The 22015-nt window shown below is 39.7% G+C and overlaps 2 protein-coding genes across 2 annotated transcripts; both read left to right on the forward strand.

Moving 5' to 3' along the window:
* Window positions 1-5962, forward strand: LOC146667949 (arachidonate 12-lipoxygenase, 12R-type-like). Its single transcript, XM_085408814.1, has 11 exons — window positions 1-107; window positions 716-819; window positions 1068-1234; window positions 1349-1492; window positions 2091-2294; window positions 2441-2527; window positions 3242-3411; window positions 4459-4580; window positions 4682-4782; window positions 5152-5322; window positions 5456-5962. Exons 1-11 carry the CDS (start codon window positions 1-3, stop codon window positions 5633-5635), a joined length of 1557 nt encoding a protein of 518 aa, XP_085264940.1. The 3' UTR covers window positions 5636-5962.
* Window positions 5963-11237: 5275 nt separating this feature from the next.
* On the forward strand, window positions 11238-17143 carry LOC146667950 (arachidonate 12-lipoxygenase, 12R-type-like). Its single transcript, XM_085408815.1, has 11 exons — window positions 11238-11344; window positions 11897-12000; window positions 12249-12415; window positions 12530-12673; window positions 13272-13475; window positions 13622-13708; window positions 14423-14592; window positions 15640-15761; window positions 15863-15963; window positions 16333-16503; window positions 16637-17143. Exons 1-11 carry the CDS (start codon window positions 11238-11240, stop codon window positions 16814-16816), a joined length of 1557 nt encoding a protein of 518 aa, XP_085264941.1. The 3' UTR covers window positions 16817-17143.
* The last annotated feature ends 4872 nt before the right edge of the window (window positions 17144-22015 follow it).

The raw sequence follows: 22015 nt of genomic DNA on the forward strand, positions 1-22015 counted from the left end.
ATGGTGCAGTATGAAGTGGCCGTGCTCACTGGTGATCGCCTTAATTCCACTACTCTTAACAATGTCTTCATTAAGCTGGTGGGCACAGATGGGGAGAGTGATCGCACGTGGCTCATGGGCTTGAAAGGGGCTACATCCTTCGTCAGAGGAGCCGTAAGTCTGAAATATGCATCTTCATCATTAAAAGTTTCTCAGGTTTCATGAGCTTATGAAACCTGAGCTTATACAGATTTTATACAGATTTGAGCTTTACAGCTCCTGAAAACTGGAATACAAATGCTGTCCAGTTATAGCTGAATATCCTAATACTAAACCTAAAGCTTAAATATATTTAACCTTAAAATTAAGCATTACAGCATATTCTTTGTCTGCTGGGATTAATTTAAAAAAAATTAAACTATTGCATATGTTGCAGAGAAAATCATGTCTTACTGCAATTAACATCCTCATTATTCTGCTGTTGCTTTTTTTCAACAGCTGAGATGCATATGCAGAGAAAATACCTCACTCCATGAAGGCAAAAGACCCATCGTCACTGCCATAGGAGGTTCAGTTCTCCTTCACCAAAAATTCAGTTTTTCTTCACTGCTTCCACAGGGTGAAGTTCTAATATTATAGAACAAATACACAAGAAACAAACATGTGTCTCTCTTTACTTATCAAAAGTATATTAAGTATCACAATCAAGTTAAATAAATGTGCTCTTCTGTTTCAGACTGACTGAGCTGAAGCTGAAGGGACTGGATAACTGTAAGAAGAAGTGGGATAATATTGACAGCATCAATCGAGTGTTTTGCTGCAAAAAGACTGAAATATCAGGTACTGTACTAACATCATAGCATATTGGAGTCCTTATACAGTATGCACTCTATGCAATAATGAGCTGAATATTGGGCAGCCTGTTCTGTAAACCATCTATATTCTTACCAGAGAAATCGGACTTTTCTTTTACAGTTCACGTAATGAAGACTCTCAGACCCTGAACTTCTGACATTAATTCAGAAATTTAGCAGAATTTAGTAGCTCACAGTTTCAAAAATAATAAGTTAAATGTCTCTTTTTCACAGAATATGTTCATGAACACTGGAAAGAGGATGCTTTCTTTGGCTACCAGTTTCTAAATGGTGTCAACCCCATGTTGATTCAGCTTTGTACAGCCCTGCCCAGTAACTTCCCTGTCACTGATGACATGGTCTTTCCCCATGGCCAGTGCAGCCTGGCAGATGAAATGAAGGTGATCATCTGAATTCTTTATAATAAATTGATTTTTTGTCAAATAATTGTACTTGTACAGTCACTGACTAAATATTATATCCACACTGTTGCAATATCCTGAACTTTCAAACAGAAAGGGAACATATTCCTGTGTGACTACAAGCGTCTGGATGGAGTAAAAGCAAACACCATCAATGGGAAGAAGCAGTACTTGATGGCTCCTCTCGTCCTGCTCCACAAAGATCCTCATGATAAGCTAATGCCGATTGCCATTCAGGTAATTCAGACAGTAAGGTTTAAGTTCGTGTATTTATCAGCTCATCAGTAGAGATAGCACACCTGTTAATGTGTAAAGCAATTGTTCATGTACAACGTCATTGTAAAATCAAAATATAAGGATATTCTATTTGCAACCATAGCTAGTACCATATCTGAACACCAGCTGTGAAGTGTTTTTGCTGAGCCTTAGCCTTGTGAAAGTTCATCCCATAGCAGTATCCAGATTGCTGAATGCAGAGTCTGACACGTACATAAATCAAGTCAGTTTCATTTATGGCGCCAAAATCACAAACAGCCTTCCCAGTTCATTCTGTACAATACACTCACACAGATGCAACATATTTACTGAGCAGAGAGAGATAGCATCAGTAAAAACTAATTAAAAGCATCATGTAAAGCTGTTCAGAAGAAATGCTCTGTCAGAAAGGATTCAGTGGAAATTCCCCATAAGGGATCAGCAGAGTATCAAACTTTAAAGATAAACTTGTCAAACATAGAACAGGAACTGAAATTTCATCAGTCTTGATCAGTAATTGATTTTAGGAGCATACTTGATCATCTGTATCAAATGACTACTCTGCCCTGTCCTTCTGTAGCTGAAGCAGACTCCATCAGATGACAATCCGATCTTTCTTCCTACTGATTCTGAGTACGACTGGTTGATCGCCAAGATTTTTGTAAGAAGTGCAGATTTCAATGAGCATCAGCTCAATGTTCATCTTCTGCGCACGCACTTGCTGGCTGAGGTTTTTGCAGTGTCACTGCTGCGCAATGTGCCCATGGTGCATCCTCTGTACAAGGTAACTGACGTTTGCTGAAACTTCAGTTTGTTTTATGCCATTATTTCAGTGGTGTGGAAAGCATTTGTCCATAACGGCTGGTTGTGGACAATAAAATGAAGTGTTGCCCCAATCATGTCACTAACAGAGTTCCCTCTTTCCCGCAGCTCCTCAATCCTCACACGCGCTACACTATGCAGATCAACTTCTTAGCTCGGCGTCTTCTAATTTCTGACACTGGCAATTTCACTCAGGTATGCAGTACGACCAGCACACTTATGGCGTAAAAACTGTTTCCGCAAGTGCAAATGTTGAATTTTAGGGAGAAAATTACTTTGAGCGGAGAAAAGTTTAATTTGACCAAACAAAATTAACTGCTGCATGCAGTATGTGTGATAAGTATGTTATTTTATTTGAAAATATAAAATGTTTTAAGTCCATTGTTGGTTTTAATCTAGTTTAAACCAAACCACTCTATTGGATTTAGCTACACTTTGGACAGTGTTTCCGGAATGCTGTGGCTAGCGAGCTGATTGGAGACCAAAACAGCCAATCAGAATTTTTGCATCCAAGTCTGTGATTGGTTTGTTTTGTGGCACATACGCACTGAGAGCAGGCCTACAGATGTCCGTCAGCACACAGAGCAGAGATCTGAGCAAGAGCAAATGCCAACAACCGAGTGGCTGTTATTGTGTGTGTAAATGGATAATAGCAAACACTGAAATGCATTTCTTGCACACAGCAATGAATTTTGTTCACTCAAATTAAACTTTTCTTCAATCAAAAATATTTTTCTTCTCAAAATGCAACAACAACACTTTTTTTTTCTCTTTTTGTAATGTGCGCTCAGAGTAGAGGCACAAAAATAACACCATACATACTCACTAGACCTTTACCTTAAGAATTGTTTTTCTTTTTCAGTGTCATGTACAACATTTGTCTCTAACTGTGAGCTACCCATTCTCTAGTTTGCATCATCAGGTGGAGAGGGCATGTTTACCATCCTACAGAGGTCAGTGTCCTCATTAACCTACAGCTCCCTCTGCATACCTGATGACATTGCTGAACGTGGCGTGGAGGCTGTGCCAAACTTCTACTACAGGGATGATGGACTAAAGGTTTGGGATATCATCCACAGGTACCACACTTTCTTTTCTTTTGATTTTGATTTTCTCCTAATGATGCCATCAAGCTGCAACAATTCAGAGTTTGTAAATAATGGGTCATCCTATCTTAAATCAGCATAAAAAACTGATCTGGTCTTTCTCCACAGTATTGGCTGGTTAAAATATGAAAATCAATAAATAAAAGCCTCCTGTAAAGTCATATATTTGAGCACACAGTAATAACAAACTTTCCTTGGCAAAAGACAACAATGACAATTTCTTTGCACAGCGTGTAAAGCACATGGTGTAAAGCATTGGTCTCATTGTCTGTTTGCTTTTTGTTTTTTGTATTTATGGTCTTCATTGGTGAAGGAATTGAATTAAGAGATGTCTTTGTGCTGGCTAACCGATTTGTTATCATTGTCATTAATATTATTTCAAATCTCCAATGTGGACAGAAAAAGACAGATACGTTACACCTTTTCTATGTACCTTTTTTAACTAGATTTCTTTGTTTTATTGCAAAAGCTTTCTTTTGTGAATGTCACATTTGAGTGTGGCTTGCATAACACCTCTTCTTCTAGTCTTTGCCAACATTTTCCTTGCATCAGTTTTTTCGGTTAGTCTGTTTTTTAACCTTCATTGACCAACAAGTAAAACTTATGAGATCTGTTTTGCAAGAGTATCCTGAGCCTGTTCTTTAATAGTGTATGTTTAAACAAGTTATGTCCCTTTGTATATCAGTAGCTGTCACCACATGTACAGCCTGCCTTGATCTTATTAAACAACATTTAGATTTCTGTTGAAACTAAAATGCCTCTAAACTGAGAGATGTGTCTGCTACTTACAGAAGCCTACCTTCACTAAGTTAAATTATAAACACTTGGTGTGTTGATCGTGAACCTGTAACCTCCCTATTTTTAATCAGGACAAGGTACTTTGTGCCATTTATTTTTATGTAGTTTTTGAAACAAAAGAATTAGGGCAAATACAATTTTTTATTATTTAAATAATCCTGGAGCAGTTTGTGTACAAATAATAAAAACATGTTTTACACAGTGTATTCCCATTTCTCAAAGGTTTGTGCAGGGAATGCTCGGCTACTACTACAAGAGTGACCGTGAGGTCCAGGAGGACTCTGAACTTCAGAAGTGGATTTTGGACATTTTTGAACATGGGTTCCTTTCTCAAGCAGAAACAGGTGAGTTTCAATTACTATCTTCAATTATTATGATGATAGTGGTGATTTCTCCATACTATATGTTGCAACCTAAACCTAAAGGAATGATGCTGTTATTTCAGGAATTCCTCAGACATTTACCAGTGTGACTGAGTTGATCAAGTTTGTCACCATGGTGATCTACACCTGCTCAGCCCAGCATGCAGCTGTGAACAGTGGACAGGTGAGTTCTTATATTATCCCAATAATGAAAAAAATGGCACAGTTTACAATGTCAATAAAAACACGATCAATGTAATGGTCTGCAAATCTCAAAAACCCTAATTTTATTCACAATAGAACATAAAAAACATCACATGCCTCCCTAAGACGCTCTTTTTATAGTCAGTCATGTTACTGACAAGTTGTAGCTTATGAAACATTTCTCCCAAAATCAAATGAACTCATTGTCATGCAAAGGGAAAATGTAAATAATTGTATGAATAATACCATACAACAGCAGGAAGGTAACAACAATATTAAAAAACAAAGACAGAATTAAAAACTATGCTTTTTAATCTTAGTAAATCCTTTACTTATTCATTAAATACAGTTTGACTATGCTGGCTGGATGCCCAACACTCCCATCTCCCTGCAACTCCCACCACCGACCAAAAAGGGGACGACAAGCGAGGCCACCATGTTGGCGACCTTCCCTGATGTCAACGTAACAGTTCAGGGCATGGCCACCGTGTGGCTCCTCAGCAAGCAGTCCAGTGACTTTGTAAGGAGCAAAGATTTCATTAAGAATGTCAGAAATTATGTTTACAGTAAATTTTTGTGAATAATTTTGAGTTATTTTGACAAAAATTTGAATGTTGTTGAAGAAAAACTAAATGTATCACTGTTCTCATTAGGTCCCTCTTGGCCAGTACCCAGAGGACCACTTCACTGAGGAGATTCCTCGCAAGATATTAAAGGATTTTCAGGCGGAGCTTGAAATTTTGAGTGGAGTCATCAAAGCCAGAAACAATCACTTAAACGTGCCATACACCTACATGGATCCAGCAGTGGTAGAAAACAGTGTGGCCATTTGAATATTAGAAGATAAGAAGACAAATTTAGCTTTTCAAGCGAAAGCAGGGAAAGAAATGCAAGTTCTGAGTTTTACTGATGAAATGGCGCAACGAACTTACTGCTTCTGATCATTGTATGCTGATTTGCGATTTTTACTTATCTGTTGAAATATGTCTGGGTAACATTTTCATCACTCTATGAGAGTGTCTGCTCTGAGCCAGAGTCTTACTAAAACTTTACCAAATTACATTGCTTATATTTTCATTATTTTAATGTTTTGTTGTGTTTCTCCCACACAGATTTGTTTTATTCATTAAAAATATATTGCATTACTCCCAAATCAACAAGCATTGTTATTCTGTTATTGAATTAGTCCTTGACCTTTGTTTTAATCACCAAAAATAAGCACTGTTTTATGCTTTTATGCCTTAACACAATAAAAGGTTTTTTTTTGTTCATTTATTTATTTATTTATGGAACAGCTATTTGGTGTCTGGTATAATATTAACATCATAAATTCTGTCTAAAGCTTTATTTTAGCTAACGTGCACTTTCTACATTTCTTTGTAGAATCATTTTTAAATTCTAGTTTTGTTGTACAGTGGGGCAAAAAAGTATTTAGTCAGCCACCGATTGTGCAAGTTCCCCCACTTAAAATGATGACAGAGGTCAGTAATTTGCACCAGAGGTACACTTCAACTGTGAGAGACAGAATGTGAAAAAAAAAAATCCATGAATCCACATGGTAGGATTTGTAAAGAATTTATTCGTAAATCAGGGTGGAAAATAAGTATTTGGTCAATAACAAAAATACAACTCAATACTTTGTAACATAACCTTTGTTGGCAATAACAGAGGTCAAACGTTTACTATAGGTCTTTACCAGGTTTGCACACACAGTAGCTGGTATTTTGGCCCAGTCCTCCATGCAGATCTTCTCGAGAGCAGTGATGTTTTGGGGCTGTCGCCGAGCAACACGGACTTTCAACTCCCGCCACAGATTTTCTATGGGGTTGAGGTCTGGAGACTGGCTAGGCCACTCCAGGACTTTCAAATGCTTCTTACGGAGCCACTCCTTTGTTGCCCGGGCGGTGTGTTTTGGATCATTGTCATGTTGGAAGACCCAGCCTCGTTTCATCTTCAAAGTTCTCACTGATGGAAGGAGGTTTTGGCTCAAAATCTCACGATACATGGCCCCATTCATTCTGTCCTTAACACGGATCAGTCGTCCTGTCCCCTTGGCAGAAAAACAGCCCCATAGCATGATGTTTCCACCCCCATGCTTCACAGTAGGTATGGTGTTCTTGGGATGCAACTCAGTATTCTTCTTCCTCCAAACACGACGAGTTGAGTTTATACCAAAAAGTTCTACTTTGGTTTCATCTGACCACATGACATTCTCCCAATCCTCTGCTGTATCATCCATGTGCTCTCTGGCAAACTTCAGACGGGCCTGGACATGCACTGGCTTCAGCAGCGGAACACGTCTGGCACTGCGGGATTTGATTCCCTGCCGTTGTAGTGTGTTACTGATGGTGACCTTTGTTACTTTGGTCCCAGCTCTCTGCAGGTCATTCACCAGGTCCCCCCGTGTGGTTCTGGGATCTTTGCTCATCGTTCTCATGATCATTTTGACCCCACGGGATGAGATCTTGCGTGGAGCCCCAGATCGAGGGAGATTATCAGTGGTCTTGTATGTCTTCCATTTTCTGATGATTGCTCCCACAGTTGATTTTTTCACACCAAGCTGCTTGCCTATTGTAGATTCACTCTTCCCAGTCTGGTGCAGGTCTACAATACTTTTCCTGGTGTCCTTCGAAAGCTCTTTGGTCTTGGCCATGGCGGAGTTTGGAGTGTGACTGTTTGAGGTGCCATTCATACAGGTAACAAGTGGGGGACAGAAAAGCTTCTTACAGAAGACGTTACAGGTCTGTGAGAGCCAGAGATTTTCCTTGTTTGAGGTGACCAAATACTTATTTTCCACCCTAATTTACGAATAAATTCTTTACAAATCCTACCATGTGGATTCATGGATTTTTTTTTCACATTCTGTCTCTCACAGTTGAAGTGTACCTCTGGTGCAAATTACTGACCTCTGTCATCATTTTAAGTGGGGGAACTTGCACAATCGGTGGCTGACTAAATACTTTTTTGCCCCACTGTATATTGTTAATTCTAATTGCTATAAATTAGCTGTAATTTATAATATACAGTCCATCTAAATGGTAGATGGACTAGTTTTTATATAGTGCTTTTCTGCTCTGCCTGAACCCTCAAAGCGCTTTAAACAACACGTCTCATTCACCCATTCACACCCATTCATGCAAAAAATTTCAATGCTTTAGTGTTTCCCAACCTTTTGGAGCCACGGCACATAGTTCACATTAGAAAAATCACGCGGCACACCACTAAACAAAATTGTCACAAAAAGCATATTGACAATTTTCCCCTATGCACCAGATATAGTGGAATTGGCTCAGTTTATCCCTAATATAACATTTTTGCTTTCTTCTGACCACTATTCATGCTAGGGCCTTAATATGGATCAGAATTTTCTCCAGGTCCCAGGTCAGATTGACTACTTTTTGTTTTAAAATATTAATCTATTGCTTTTACGTGCTTCATTGTGGCATCACTATGTGTTTTCTTCTTCTGTTTTTCTGGCAGTTGGCAACACATTTAATTGGAGCAAGAAGTTGTAATGCCCTGTAGTGGAAGAGAACGTAATTGTTCTGCCCATTACTCAGGCTAGTTGCTTAGAGTACCAATCAGGTGAAACCTATGTGCCAAGACACGGTGGTTGGGAAACACTCCTTTAGTGACTCAACTCTTTTTGAGTATGATGCTCCAAGCTTGCCCACCTATTTGTGGGCAGTTTCTCCCATTCCTCTTTGCAGAACCGCCCAAGCTGTGAGTGTCAGTGCACATTCATTTTCAGACCTCCCCAGAGATGTCCAATCAGGTTCAAGTCTGGCCTCTGTCTGGGCCAATCAAGGACATTAACAGAGTGGTTTTGAAGCCACTCCTTTGTTATCTTGGCTGTGTGCTTAGGGTCATTGGTTTTCTCCAGACATGACGCTTGGCATTCATACACATTTGTAGAATAGTTTTACGTGTGGCCAAATTGCTTCGTATTTGTGTGTGGATTGGAGCACGCATTTGTGATTCCTGAAAAGTCACAAACAAATCACTATACAAAATTATAAATCTTGGTTTATGCTTGTGGATCATATCGTATGCATTTGCAATGACTTTGAGGCATATTTCTCTCCATAAATATATCCCATACTGTTACACAACCAGCAGCTGAAATTGTTGATTCAAAGCAGGATGGGTCCATGCTTTCATGTTTACCCACAGCAGAAAGACTCATCAGACTGGTCAACGTTTTTTCAGTTGTCCAGTTTTGGTGAGCTCAAATGTCAAATGTAGTCTCAGATTTAGGACAAAAGTAATAACTCCTGTTGTAGCACATATGCTTATGTATGTATACAGTGGGGCAAAAAAGTATTTAGTCAGCCACCGATTGTGCAAGTTCCCCCACTTAAAATGATGACAGAGGTCAGTAATTTGCACCAGAGGTACACTTCAACTGTGAGAGACAGAGTGTGAAAAAAAATCCATGAATCCACATGGTAGGATTTGTAAAGAATTTATTCGTAAATCAGGGTGGAAAATAAGTATTTGGTCACCTCAAACAAGGAAAATCTCTGGCTCTCACAGACCTGTAACGTCTTCTGTAAGAAGCTTTTCTGTCCCCCACTCGTTACCTGTATGAATGGCACCTGTTTGAACTCATCATCTGTATAAAAGACACCTGTCCACAGCCTCAAACAGTCAGACTCCAAACTCCGCCATGGCCAAGACCAAAGAGCTTTCGAAGGACACCAGGAAAAGTATTGTAGACCTGCACCAGACTGGGAAGAGTGAATCTACAATAGGCAAGCAGCTTGGTGTTAAAAATTACCTGTGGGAGCAATCATCAGAAAATGGAAGACATACAAGACCACTGATAATCTCCCTCGATCTGGGGCTCCACGCAAGATTTCATCCCGTGGGGTCACAATGATCATGAGAACGGTGAGCAAAGATCCCAGAACCACACGGGGGGACCTGGTGAATGACCTGCAGAGAGCTGGGACCAAAGTAACAAAGGTCACCATCAGTAACACACTACAACGGCAGGGAATCAAATCCCGCAGTGCCAGACGTGTTCCGCTGCTGAAGCCAGTGCATGTCCAGGCACATCTGAAGTTTGCCAGAGAGCACATGGATGATACAGCAGAGGATTGGGAGAATGTCATGTGGTCAGATGAAACCAAAGTAGAACTTTTTGGTATAAACTCAACTCGTCGTGTTTGGAGGAAGAAGAATACTGAGTTGCATCCCAAGAACACCATACCTACTGTGAAGCATGGGGGTGGAAACATCATGCTATGGGGCTGTTTTTCTGCCAAGGGGACAGGACGACTGATCCGTGTTAAGGACAGAATGAATGGGGCCATGTATCGTGAGATTTTGAGCCAAAACCTCCTTCCATCAGTGAGAACTTTGAAGATGAAACGAGGCTGGGTCTTCCAACATGACAATGATCCAAAACACACCGCCCGGGCAACAAAGGAGTGGCTCCGTAAGAAGCATTTGAAAGTCCTGGAGTGGCCTAGCCAGTCTCCAGACCTCAACCCCATAGAAAATCTGTGGCGGGAGTTGAAAGTCCGTGTTGCTCGGCAACAGCCCCAAAACATCACTGCTCTCGAGAAGATCTGCATGGAGGAATGGGCCAAAATACCAGCTTCTGTGTGTGCAAACCTGGTAAAGACCTATAGTAAACGTTTGACCTCTGTTATTGCCAACAAAGGTTATGTTACAAAGTATTGAGTTGTATTTTTGTTATTGACCAAATACTTATTTTCCACCCTGATTTACGAATAAATTCTTTACAAATCCTACCATGTGGATTCATGGATTTTTTTTTTTCACATTCTGTCTCTCACAGTTGAAGTGTACCTCTGGTGCAAATTACTGACCTCTGTCATCATTTTAGGTGGGGGAACTTGCACAATCGGTGGCTGACTAAATACTTTTTTGCCCCACTGTATATGTATATATATGTGTAAACTTTGTGTTTCTATTCTTTTTTTCAACTGATTAATTATTATATAACTCCTAAAATGTTACAGCCTTTTTAGGTTTTAGATGTGTCCTTGACCCATCACAGCTGATTTAAATGGCTAAATTACCTCCTCAACATTTCTCGAAGTTTTCCAGAGGCCTGGTAATGAACTAATCATTTGATTCATGTGTGTTGACCCAGGGGGATATCTGGGATAGCTTCCCCCCCTGGCCTAAATAAATAAAAAGAGAAGTTGTGGAGGCGATACAGAGCAATTATTCTGAAGAACTTCTTCTTGTCATTGATAAAGGTAAGAGATCTTTTCACTGGATTTCAGTCAGAAACTATGGGTGGAAAAAAAAAAAAAAAAGTTCAACATAATCTCTTAAATTTCTTTTCCATTGTCCTTTTCATTGTGATGCCACAATTGTAAATGTTTACATTTCCAAATCAGTGCTATAGGATCATAACTTCTTCCCACCAGGATTTGACCACATTCAAGAGGAAAAATGGTGCAGTATGAAGTGGCCGTGCTCACTGGTGATCGCCTTAATTCCACTACTCTTAACAATGTCTTCATTAAGCTGGTGGGCACAGATGGGGAGAGTGATCGCACGTGGCTCATGGGCTTGAAAGGGGCTACATCCTTCGTCAGAGGAGCCGTAAGTCTGAAATATGCATCTTCATCATTAAAAGTTTCTCAGGTTTCATGAGCTTATGAAACCTGAGCTTATACAGATTTTATACAGATTTGAGCTTTACAGCTCCTGAAAACTGGAATACAAATGCTGTCCAGTTATAGCTGAATATCCTAATACTAAACCTAAATCTTAAATATATTTAACCTTAAAATTTGCATATGTTGCAGAGAAAATCATGTCTTACTGCAATTAACATCCTCATTATTCTGCTGTTGCTTTGTTTCAACAGCTGAGATGCATATGCAGAGAAAATACCTCACTCCATGAAGGCAAAAGACCCATCGTCACTGCCATAGGAGGTTCAGTTCTCCTTCACCAAAAATTCAGTTTTTCTTCACTGCTTCCACAGGGTGAAGTTCTAATATTATAGAACAAATACACAAGAAACAAACATGTGTCTCTCTTTACTTATCAAAAGTATATTAAGTATCACAATCAAGTTAAATAAATGTGCTCTTCTGTTTCAGACTGACTGAGCTGAAGCTGAAGGGACTGGATAACTGTAAGAAGAAGTGGGATAATATTGACAGCATCAATCGAGTGTTTTGCTGCAAAAAGACTGAAATATCAGGTACTGTACTAACATCATAGCATATTGGAGTCCTTATACAGTATGCACTCTATGCAATAATGAGCTGAATATTGGGCAGCCTGTTCTGTAAACCATCTATATTCTTACCAGAGAAATCGGACTTTTCTTTTACAGTTCACGTAATGAAGACTCTCAGACCCTGAACTTCTGACATTAATTCAGAAATTTAGCAGAATTTAGTAGCTCACAGTTTCAAAAATAATAAGTTAAATGTCTCTTTTTCACAGAATATGTTCATGAACACTGGAAAGAGGATGCTTTCTTTGGCTACCAGTTTCTAAATGGTGTCAACCCCATGTTGATTCAGCTTTGTACAGCCCTGCCCAGTAACTTCCCTGTCACTGATGACATGGTCTTTCCCCATGGCCAGTGCAGCCTGGCAGATGAAATGAAGGTGATCATCTGAATTCTTTATAATAAATTGATTTTTTGTCAAATAATTGTACTTGTACAGTCACTGACTAAATATTATATCCACACTGTTGCAATATCCTGAACTTTCAAACAGAAAGGGAACATATTCCTGTGTGACTACAAGCGTCTGGATGGAGTAAAAGCAAACACCATCAATGGGAAGAAGCAGTACTTGATGGCTCCTCTCGTCCTGCTCCACAAAGATCCTCATGATAAGCTAATGCCGATTGCCATTCAGGTAATTCAGACAGTAAGGTTTAAGTTCGTGTATTTATCAGCTCATCAGTAGAGATAGCACACCTGTTAATGTGTAAAGCAATTGTTCATGTACAACGTCATTGTAAAATCAAAATATAAGGATATTCTATTTGCAACCATAGCTAGTACCATATCTGAACACCAGCTGTGAAGTGTTTTTGCTGAGCCTTAGCCTTGTGAAAGTTCATCCCATAGCAGTATCCAGATTGCTGAATGCAGAGTCTGACACGTACATAAATCAAGTCAGTTTCATTTATGGCGCCAAAATCACAAACAGCCTTCCCAGTTCATTCTGTACAATACACTCACACAGATGCAACATATTTACTGAGCAGAGAGAGATAGCATCAGTAAAAACTAATTAAAAGCATCATGTAAAGCTGTTCAGAAGAAATGCTCTGTCAGAAAGGATTCAGTGGAAATTCCCCATAAGGGATCAGCAGAGTATCAAACTTTAAAGATAAACTTGTCAAACATAGAACAGGAACTGAAATTTCATCAGTCTTGATCAGTAATTGATTTTAGGAGCATACTTGATCATCTGTATCAAATGACTACTCTGCCCTGTCCTTCTGTAGCTGAAGCAGACTCCATCAGATGACAATCCGATCTTTCTTCCTACTGATTCTGAGTACGACTGGTTGATCGCCAAGATTTTTGTAAGAAGTGCAGATTTCAATGAGCATCAGCTCAATGTTCATCTTCTGCGCACGCACTTGCTGGCTGAGGTTTTTGCAGTGTCACTGCTGCGCAATGTGCCCATGGTGCATCCTCTGTACAAGGTAACTGACGTTTGCTGAAACTTCAGTTTGTTTTATGCCATTATTTCAGTGGTGTGGAAAGCATTTGTCCATAACGGCTGGTTGTGGACAATAAAATGAAGTGTTGCCCCAATCATGTCACTAACAGAGTTCCCTCTTTCCCGCAGCTCCTCAATCCTCACACGCGCTACACTATGCAGATCAACTTCTTAGCTCGGCGTCTTCTAATTTCTGACACTGGCAATTTCACTCAGGTATGCAGTACGACCAGCACACTTATGGCGTAAAAACTGTTTCCGCAAGTGCAAATGTTGAATTTTAGGGAGAAAATTACTTTGAGCGGAGAAAAGTTTAATTTGACCAAACAAAATTAACTGCTGCATGCAGTATGTGTGATAAGTATGTTATTTTATTTGAAAATATAAAATGTTTTAAGTCCATTGTTGGTTTTAATCTAGTTTAAACCAAACCACTCTATTGGATTTAGCTACACTTTGGACAGTGTTTCCGGAATGCTGTGGCTAGCGAGCTGATTGGAGACCAAAACAGCCAATCAGAATTTTTGCATCCAAGTCTGTGATTGGTTTGTTTTGTGGCACATACGCACTGAGAGCAGGCCTACAGATGTCCGTCAGCACACAGAGCAGAGATCTGAGCAAGAGCAAATGCCAACAACCGAGTGGCTGTTATTGTGTGTGTAAATGGATAATAGCAAACACTGAAATGCATTTCTTGCACACAGCAATGAATTTTGTTCACTCAAATTAAACTTTTCTTCAATCAAAAATATTTTTCTTCTCAAAATGCAACAACAACACTTTTTTTTTCTCTTTTTGTAATGTGCGCTCAGAGTAGAGGCACAAAAATAACACCATACATACTCACTAGACCTTTACCTTAAGAATTGTTTTTCTTTTTCAGTGTCATGTACAACATTTGTCTCTAACTGTGAGCTACCCATTCTCTAGTTTGCATCATCAGGTGGAGAGGGCATGTTTACCATCCTACAGAGGTCAGTGTCCTCATTAACCTACAGCTCCCTCTGCATACCTGATGACATTGCTGAACGTGGCGTGGAGGCTGTGCCAAACTTCTACTACAGGGATGATGGACTAAAGGTTTGGGATATCATCCACAGGTACCACACTTTCTTTTCTTTTGATTTTGATTTTCTCCTAATGATGCCATCAAGCTGCAACAATTCAGAGTTTGTAAATAATGGGTCATCCTATCTTAAATCAGCATAAAAAACTGATCTGGTCTTTCTCCACAGTATTGGCTGGTTAAAATATGAAAATCAATAAATAAAAGCCTCCTGTAAAGTCATATATTTGAGCACACAGTAATAACAAACTTTCCTTGGCAAAAGACAACAATGACAATTTCTTTGCACAGCGTGTAAAGCACATGGTGTAAAGCATTGGTCTCATTGTCTGTTTGCTTTTTGTTTTTTGTATTTATGGTCTTCATTGGTGAAGGAATTGAATTAAGAGATGTCTTTGTGCTGGCTAACCGATTTGTTATCATTGTCATTAATATTATTTCAAATCTCCAATGTGGACAGAAAAAGACAGATACGTTACACCTTTTCTATGTACCTTTTTTAACTAGATTTCTTTGTTTTATTGCAAAAGCTTTCTTTTGTGAATGTCACATTTGAGTGTGGCTTGCATAACACCTCTTCTTCTAGTCTTTGCCAACATTTTCCTTGCATCAGTTTTTTCGGTTAGTCTGTTTTTTAACCTTCATTGACCAACAAGTAAAACTTATGAGATCTGTTTTGCAAGAGTATCCTGAGCCTGTTCTTTAATAGTGTATGTTTAAACAAGTTATGTCCCTTTGTATATCAGTAGCTGTCACCACATGTACAGCCTGCCTTGATCTTATTAAACAACATTTAGATTTCTGTTGAAACTAAAATGCCTCTAAACTGAGAGATGTGTCTGCTACTTACAGAAGCCTACCTTCACTAAGTTAAATTATAAACACTTGGTGTGTTGATCGTGAACCTGTAACCTCCCTATTTTTAATCAGGACAAGGTACTTTGTGCCATTTATTTTTATGTAGTTTTTGAAACAAAAGAATTAGGGCAAATACAATTTTTTATTATTTAAATAATCCTGGAGCAGTTTGTGTACAAATAATAAAAACATGTTTTACACAGTGTATTCCCATTTCTCAAAGGTTTGTGCAGGGAATGCTCGGCTACTACTACAAGAGTGACCGTGAGGTCCAGGAGGACTCTGAACTTCAGAAGTGGATTTTGGACATTTTTGAACATGGGTTCCTTTCTCAAGCAGAAACAGGTGAGTTTCAATTACTATCTTCAATTATTATGATGATAGTGGTGATTTCTCCATACTATATGTTGCAACCTAAACCTAAAGGAATGATGCTGTTATTTCAGGAATTCCTCAGACATTTACCAGTGTGACTGAGTTGATCAAGTTTGTCACCATGGTGATCTACACCTGCTCAGCCCAGCATGCAGCTGTGAACAGTGGACAGGTGAGTTCTTATATTATCCCAATAATGAAAAAAATGGCACAGTTTACAATGTCAATAAAAACACGATCAATGTAATGGTCTGCAAATCTCAAAAACCCTAATTTTATTCACAATAGAACATAAAAAACATCACATGCCTCCCTAAGACGCTCTTTTTATAGTCAGTCATGTTACTGACAAGTTGTAGCTTATGAAACATTTCTCCCAAAATCAAATGAACTCATTGTCATGCAAAGGGAAAATGTAAATAATTGTATGAATAATACCATACAACAGCAGGAAGGTAACAACAATATTAAAAAACAAAGACAGAATTAAAAACTATGCTTTTTAATCTTAGTAAATCCTTTACTTATTCATTAAATACAGTTTGACTATGCTGGCTGGATGCCCAACACTCCCATCTCCCTGCAACTCCCACCACCGACCAAAAAGGGGACGACAAGCGAGGCCACCATGTTGGCGACCTTCCCTGATGTCAACGTAACAGTTCAGGGCATGGCCACCGTGTGGCTCCTCAGCAAGCAGTCCAGTGACTTTGTAAGGAGCAAAGATTTCATTAAGAATGTCAGAAATTATGTTTACAGTAAATTTTTGTGAATAATTTTGAGTTATTTTGACAAAAATTTGAATGTTGTTGAAGAAAAACTAAATGTATCACTGTTCTCATTAGGTCCCTCTTGGCCAGTACCCAGAGGACCACTTCACTGAGGAGATTCCTCGCAAGATATTAAAGGATTTTCAGGCGGAGCTTGAAATTTTGAGTGGAGTCATCAAAGCCAGAAACAATCACTTAAACGTGCCATACACCTACATGGATCCAGCAGTGGTAGAAAACAGTGTGGCCATTTGAATATTAGAAGATAAGAAGACAAATTTAGCTTTTCAAGCGAAAGCAGGGAAAGAAATGCAAGTTCTGAGTTTTACTGATGAAATGGCGCAACGAACTTACTGCTTCTGATCATTGTATGCTGATTTGCGATTTTTACTTATCTGTTGAAATATGTCTGGGTAACATTTTCATCACTCTATGAGAGTGTCTGCTCTGAGCCAGAGTCTTACTAAAACTTTACCAAATTACATTGCTTATATTTTCATTATTTTAATGTTTTGTTGTGTTTCTCCCACACAGATTTGTTTTATTCATTAAAAATATATTGCATTACTCCCAAATCAACAAGCATTGTTATTCTGTTATTGAATTAGTCCTTGACCTTTGTTTTAATCACCAAAAATAAGCACTGTTTTATGCTTTTATGCCTTAACACAATAAAAGGTTTTTTTTTGTTCATTTATTTATTTATTTATGGAACAGCTATTTGGTGTCTGGTATAATATTAACATCATAAATTCTGTCTAAAGCTTTATTTTAGCTAACGTGCACTTTCTACATTTCTTTGTAGAATCATTTTTAAATTCTAGTTTTGTTGTACAGTGGGGCAAAAAAGTATTTAGTCAGCCACCGATTGTGCAAGTTCCCCCACTTAAAATGATGACCAGAGGTACACTTCAACTGTGAGAGACAGAATGTGAAAAAAAAAAATCCATGAATCCACATGGTAGGATTTGTAAAGAATTTATTCGTAAATCAGGGTGGAAAATAAGTATTTGGTCAATAACAAAAATACAACTCAATACTTTGTAACATAACCTTTGTTGGCAATAACAGAGGTCAAACGTTTACTATAGGTCTTTACCAGGTTTGCACACACAGTAGCTGGTATTTTGGCCCATTCCTCCATGCAGATCTTCTCGAGAGCAGTGATGTTTTGGGGCTGTCGCCGAGCAACATGGACTTTCAACTCCCGCCACAGATTTTCTATGGGGTTGAGGTCTGGAGACTGGCTAGGCCACTCCAGGACTTTCAAATGCTTCTTACGGAGCCACTCCTTTGTTGCCCGGGCGGTGTGTTTTGGATCATTGTCATGTTGGAAGACCCAGCCTCGTTTCATCTTCAAAGTTCTCACTGATGGAAGGAGGTTTTGGCTCAAAATCTCACGATACATGGCCCCATTCATTCTGTCCTTAACACGGATCAGTCGTCCTGTCCCCTTGGCAGAAAAACAGCCCCATAGCATGATGTTTCCACCCCCATGCTTCACAGTAGGTATGGTGTTCTTGGGATGCAACTCAGTATTCTTCTTCCTCCAAACACGACGAGTTGAGTTTATACCAAAAAGTTCTACTTTGGTTTCATCTGACCACATGACATTCTCCCAATCCTCTGCTGTATCATCCATGTGCTCTCTGGCAAACTTCAGACGGGCCTGGACATGCACTGGCTTCAGCAGCGGAACACGTCTGGCACTGCGGGATTTGATTCCCTGCCGTTGTAGTGTGTTACTGATGGTGACCTTTGTTACTTTGGTCCCAGCTCTCTGCAGGTCATTTACCAGGTCCCCCCCGTGTGGTTCTGGGATCTTTGCTCACCGTTCTCATGATCATTTTGACCCCACGGGATGAGATCTTGCGTGGAGCCCCAGATCGAGGGAGATTATCAGTGGTCTTGTATGTCTTCCATTTTCTGATGATTGCTCCCACAGTTGATTTTTTCACACCAAGCTGCTTGCCTATTGTAGATTCACTCTTCCCAGTCTGGTGCAGGTCTACAATACTTTTCCTGGTGTCCTTCGAAAGCTCTTTGGTCTTGGCCATGGCGGCGTTTGGAGTCTGACTGTTTGAGGCTGTGGACAGGTGTCTTTTATACAGATGATGAGTTCAAACAGGTGCCATTCATACAGGTAACAAGTGGGGGACAGAAAAGCTTCTTACAGAAGACGTTACAGGTCTGTGAGAGCCAGAGATTTTCCTTGTTTGAGGTGACCAAATACTTATTTTCCACCCTAATTTACGAATAAATTCTTTACAAATCCTACCATGTGGATTCATGGATTTTTTTTTTCACATTCTGTCTCTCACAGTTGAAGTGTACCTCTGGTGCAAATTACTGACCTCTGTCATCATTTTAAGTGGGGGAACTTGCACAATCGGTGGCTGACTAAATACTTTTTTGCCCCACTGTATATTGTTAATTCTAATTGCTATAAATTAGCTGTAATTTATAATATACAGTCCATCTAAATGGTAGATGGACTAGTTTTTATATAGTGCTTTTCTGCTCTGCCTGAACCCTCAAAGCGCTTTAAACAACACGTCTCATTCACCCATTCACACCCATTCATGCAAAAAATTTCAATGCTTTAGTGTTTCCCAACCTTTTGGAGCCACGGCACATAGTTCACATTAGAAAAATCACGCTGCACACCACTAAACAAAATTGTCACAAAAAGCATATTGACAATTTTCCCCTATGCACCAGATATAGTGGAATTGGCTCAGTTTATCCCTAATATAACATTTTTGCTTTCTTCTGACCACTATTCATGCTAGGGCCTTAATATGGATCAGAATTTTCTCCAGGTCCCAGGTCAGATTGACTACTTTTTGTTTTAAAATATTAATCTATTGCTTTTACGTGCTTCATTGTGGCATCACTGTGTTTTCTTCTTCTGTTTTTCTGGCAGTTGGCAACACATTTAATTGGAGCAAGAAGTTGTAATGCCCTCTAGTGGAAGAGAACGTAATTGTTCTGCCCATTACTCAGGCTAGTTGCTTAGAGTACCAATCAGGTGAAACCTATGTGCCAAGACACGGTGGTTGGGAAACACTCCTTTAGTGACTCAACTCTTTTTGAGTATGATGCTCCAAGCTTGCCCACCTATTTGTGGGCAGTTTCTCCCATTCCTCTTTGCAGAACCGCCCAAGCTGTGAGTGTCAGTGCACATTCATTTTCAGACCTCCCCAGAGATGTCCAATCAGGTTCAAGTCTGGCCTCTGTCTGGGCCAATCAAGGACATTAACAGAGTGGTTTTGAAGCCACTCCTTTGTTATCTTGGCTGTGTGCTTAGGGTCATTGGTTTTCTCCAGACATGACGCTTGGCATTCATACACATTTGTAGAATAGTTTTACGTGTGGCCAAATTGCTTCGTATTTGTGTGTGGATTGGAGCACGCATTTGTGATTCCTGAAAAGTCACAAACAAATCACTATACAAAATTATAAATCTTGGTTTATGCTTGTGGATCATATCGTATGCATTTGCAATGACTTTGAGGCATATTTCTCTCCATAAATATATCCCATACTGTTACACAACCAGCAGCTGAAATTGTTGATTCAAAGCAGGATGGGTCCATGCTTTCATGTTTACCCACAGCAGAAAGACTCATCAGACTGGTCAACGTTTTTTCAGTTGTCCAGTTTTGGTGAGCTCAAATGTCAAATGTAGTCTCAGATTTAGGACAAAAGTAATAACTCCTGTTGTAGCACATATGCTTATGTATGTATACAGTGGGGCAAAAAAGTATTTAGTCAGCCACCGATTGTGCAAGTTCCCCCACTTAAAATGATGACAGAGGTCAGTAATTTGCACCAGAGGTACACTTCAACGGTGAGAGACAGAATGTGAAAAAAAATCCATGAATCCACATGGTAGGATTTGTAAAGAATTTATTCGTAAATCAGGGTGGAAAATAAGTATTTGGTCACCTCAAACAAGGAAAATCTCTGGCTCTCACAGACCTGTAACGTCTTCTGTAAGAAGCTTTTCTGTCCCCCACTTGTTACCTGTATGAGTGGCACCTGTTTGAACTCATCATCTGTATAAAAGACACCTGTCCACAGCCTCAAACAGTCAGACTCCAAACTCCGCCATGGCCAAGACCAAAGAGCTTTCGAAGGACACCAGGAAAAGTATTGTAGACCTGCACCAGACTGGGAAGAGTGAATCTACAATAGGCAAGCAGCTTGGTGTGAAAAAATCACCTGTGGGAGCAATCATCAGAAAATGGAAGACATACAAGACCACTGATAATCTCCCTCGATCTGGGGCTCCACGCAAGATTTCATCCCGTGGGGTCAAAATGATCATGAGAACGATGAGCAAAGATCCCAGAACCACACGGGGGGACCTGGTGAATGACCTGCAGAGAGCTGGGACCAAAGTAACAAAGGTCACCATCAGTAACACACTACAACGGCAGGGAATCAAATCCCGCAGTGCCAGACGTGTTCCGCTGCTGAAGCCAGTGCATGTCCAGGCACATCTGAAGTTTGCCAGAGAGCACATGGATGATACAGCAGAGGATTGGGAGAATGTCATGTGGTCAGATGAAACCAAAGTAGAACTTTTTGGTATAAACTCAACTCGTCGTGTTTGGAGGAAGAAGAATACTGAGTTGCATCCCAAGAACACCATACCTACTGTGAAGCATGGGGGTGGAAACATCATGCTATGGGGCTGTTTTTCTGCCAAGGGGACAGGACGACTGATCCGTGTTAAGGACAGAATGAATGGGGCCATGTATCGTGAGATTTTGAGCCAAAACCTCCTTCCATCAGTGAGAACTTTGAAGATGAAACGAGGCTGGGTCTTCCAACATGACAATGATCCAAAACACACCGCCCGGGCAACAAAGGAGTGGCTCCGTAAGAAGCATTTGAAAGTCCTGGAGTGGCCTAGCCAGTCTCCAGACCTCAACCCCATAGAAAATCTGTGGCGGGAGTTGAAAGTCCGTGTTGCTCGGCGACAGCCCCAAAACATCACTGCTCTCGAGAAGATCTGCATGGAGGACTGGGCCAAAATACCAGCTACTGTGTGTGCAAACCTGGTAAAGACCTATAGTAAACGTTTGACCTCTGTTATTGCCAACAAAGGTTATGTTACAAAGTATTGAGTTGTATTTTTGTTATTGACCAAATACTTATTTTCCACCCTGATTTACGAATAAATTCTTTACAAATCCTACCATGTGGATTCATGGATTTTTTTTTCACATTCTGTCTCTCACAGTTGAAGTGTACCTCTGGTGCAAATTACTGACCTCTGTCATCATTTTAGGTGGGGGAACTTGCACAATCGGTGGCTGACTAAATACTTTTTTGCCCCACTGTATATGTATATATATGTGTAAACTTTGTGTTTCTATTCTTTTTTTCAACTGATTAATTATTATATAACTCCTAAAATGTTACAGCCTTTTTAGGTTTTAG

This window comes from Rhamphochromis longiceps, linkage group LG6 (genome assembly GCF_057381845.1).
Source record: "Rhamphochromis longiceps isolate RC_006_pf linkage group LG6, R_longiceps_female_GT1.1, whole genome shotgun sequence".
In the NCBI taxonomy this organism is placed as follows: domain Eukaryota; kingdom Metazoa; phylum Chordata; class Actinopteri; order Cichliformes; family Cichlidae; genus Rhamphochromis; species Rhamphochromis longiceps.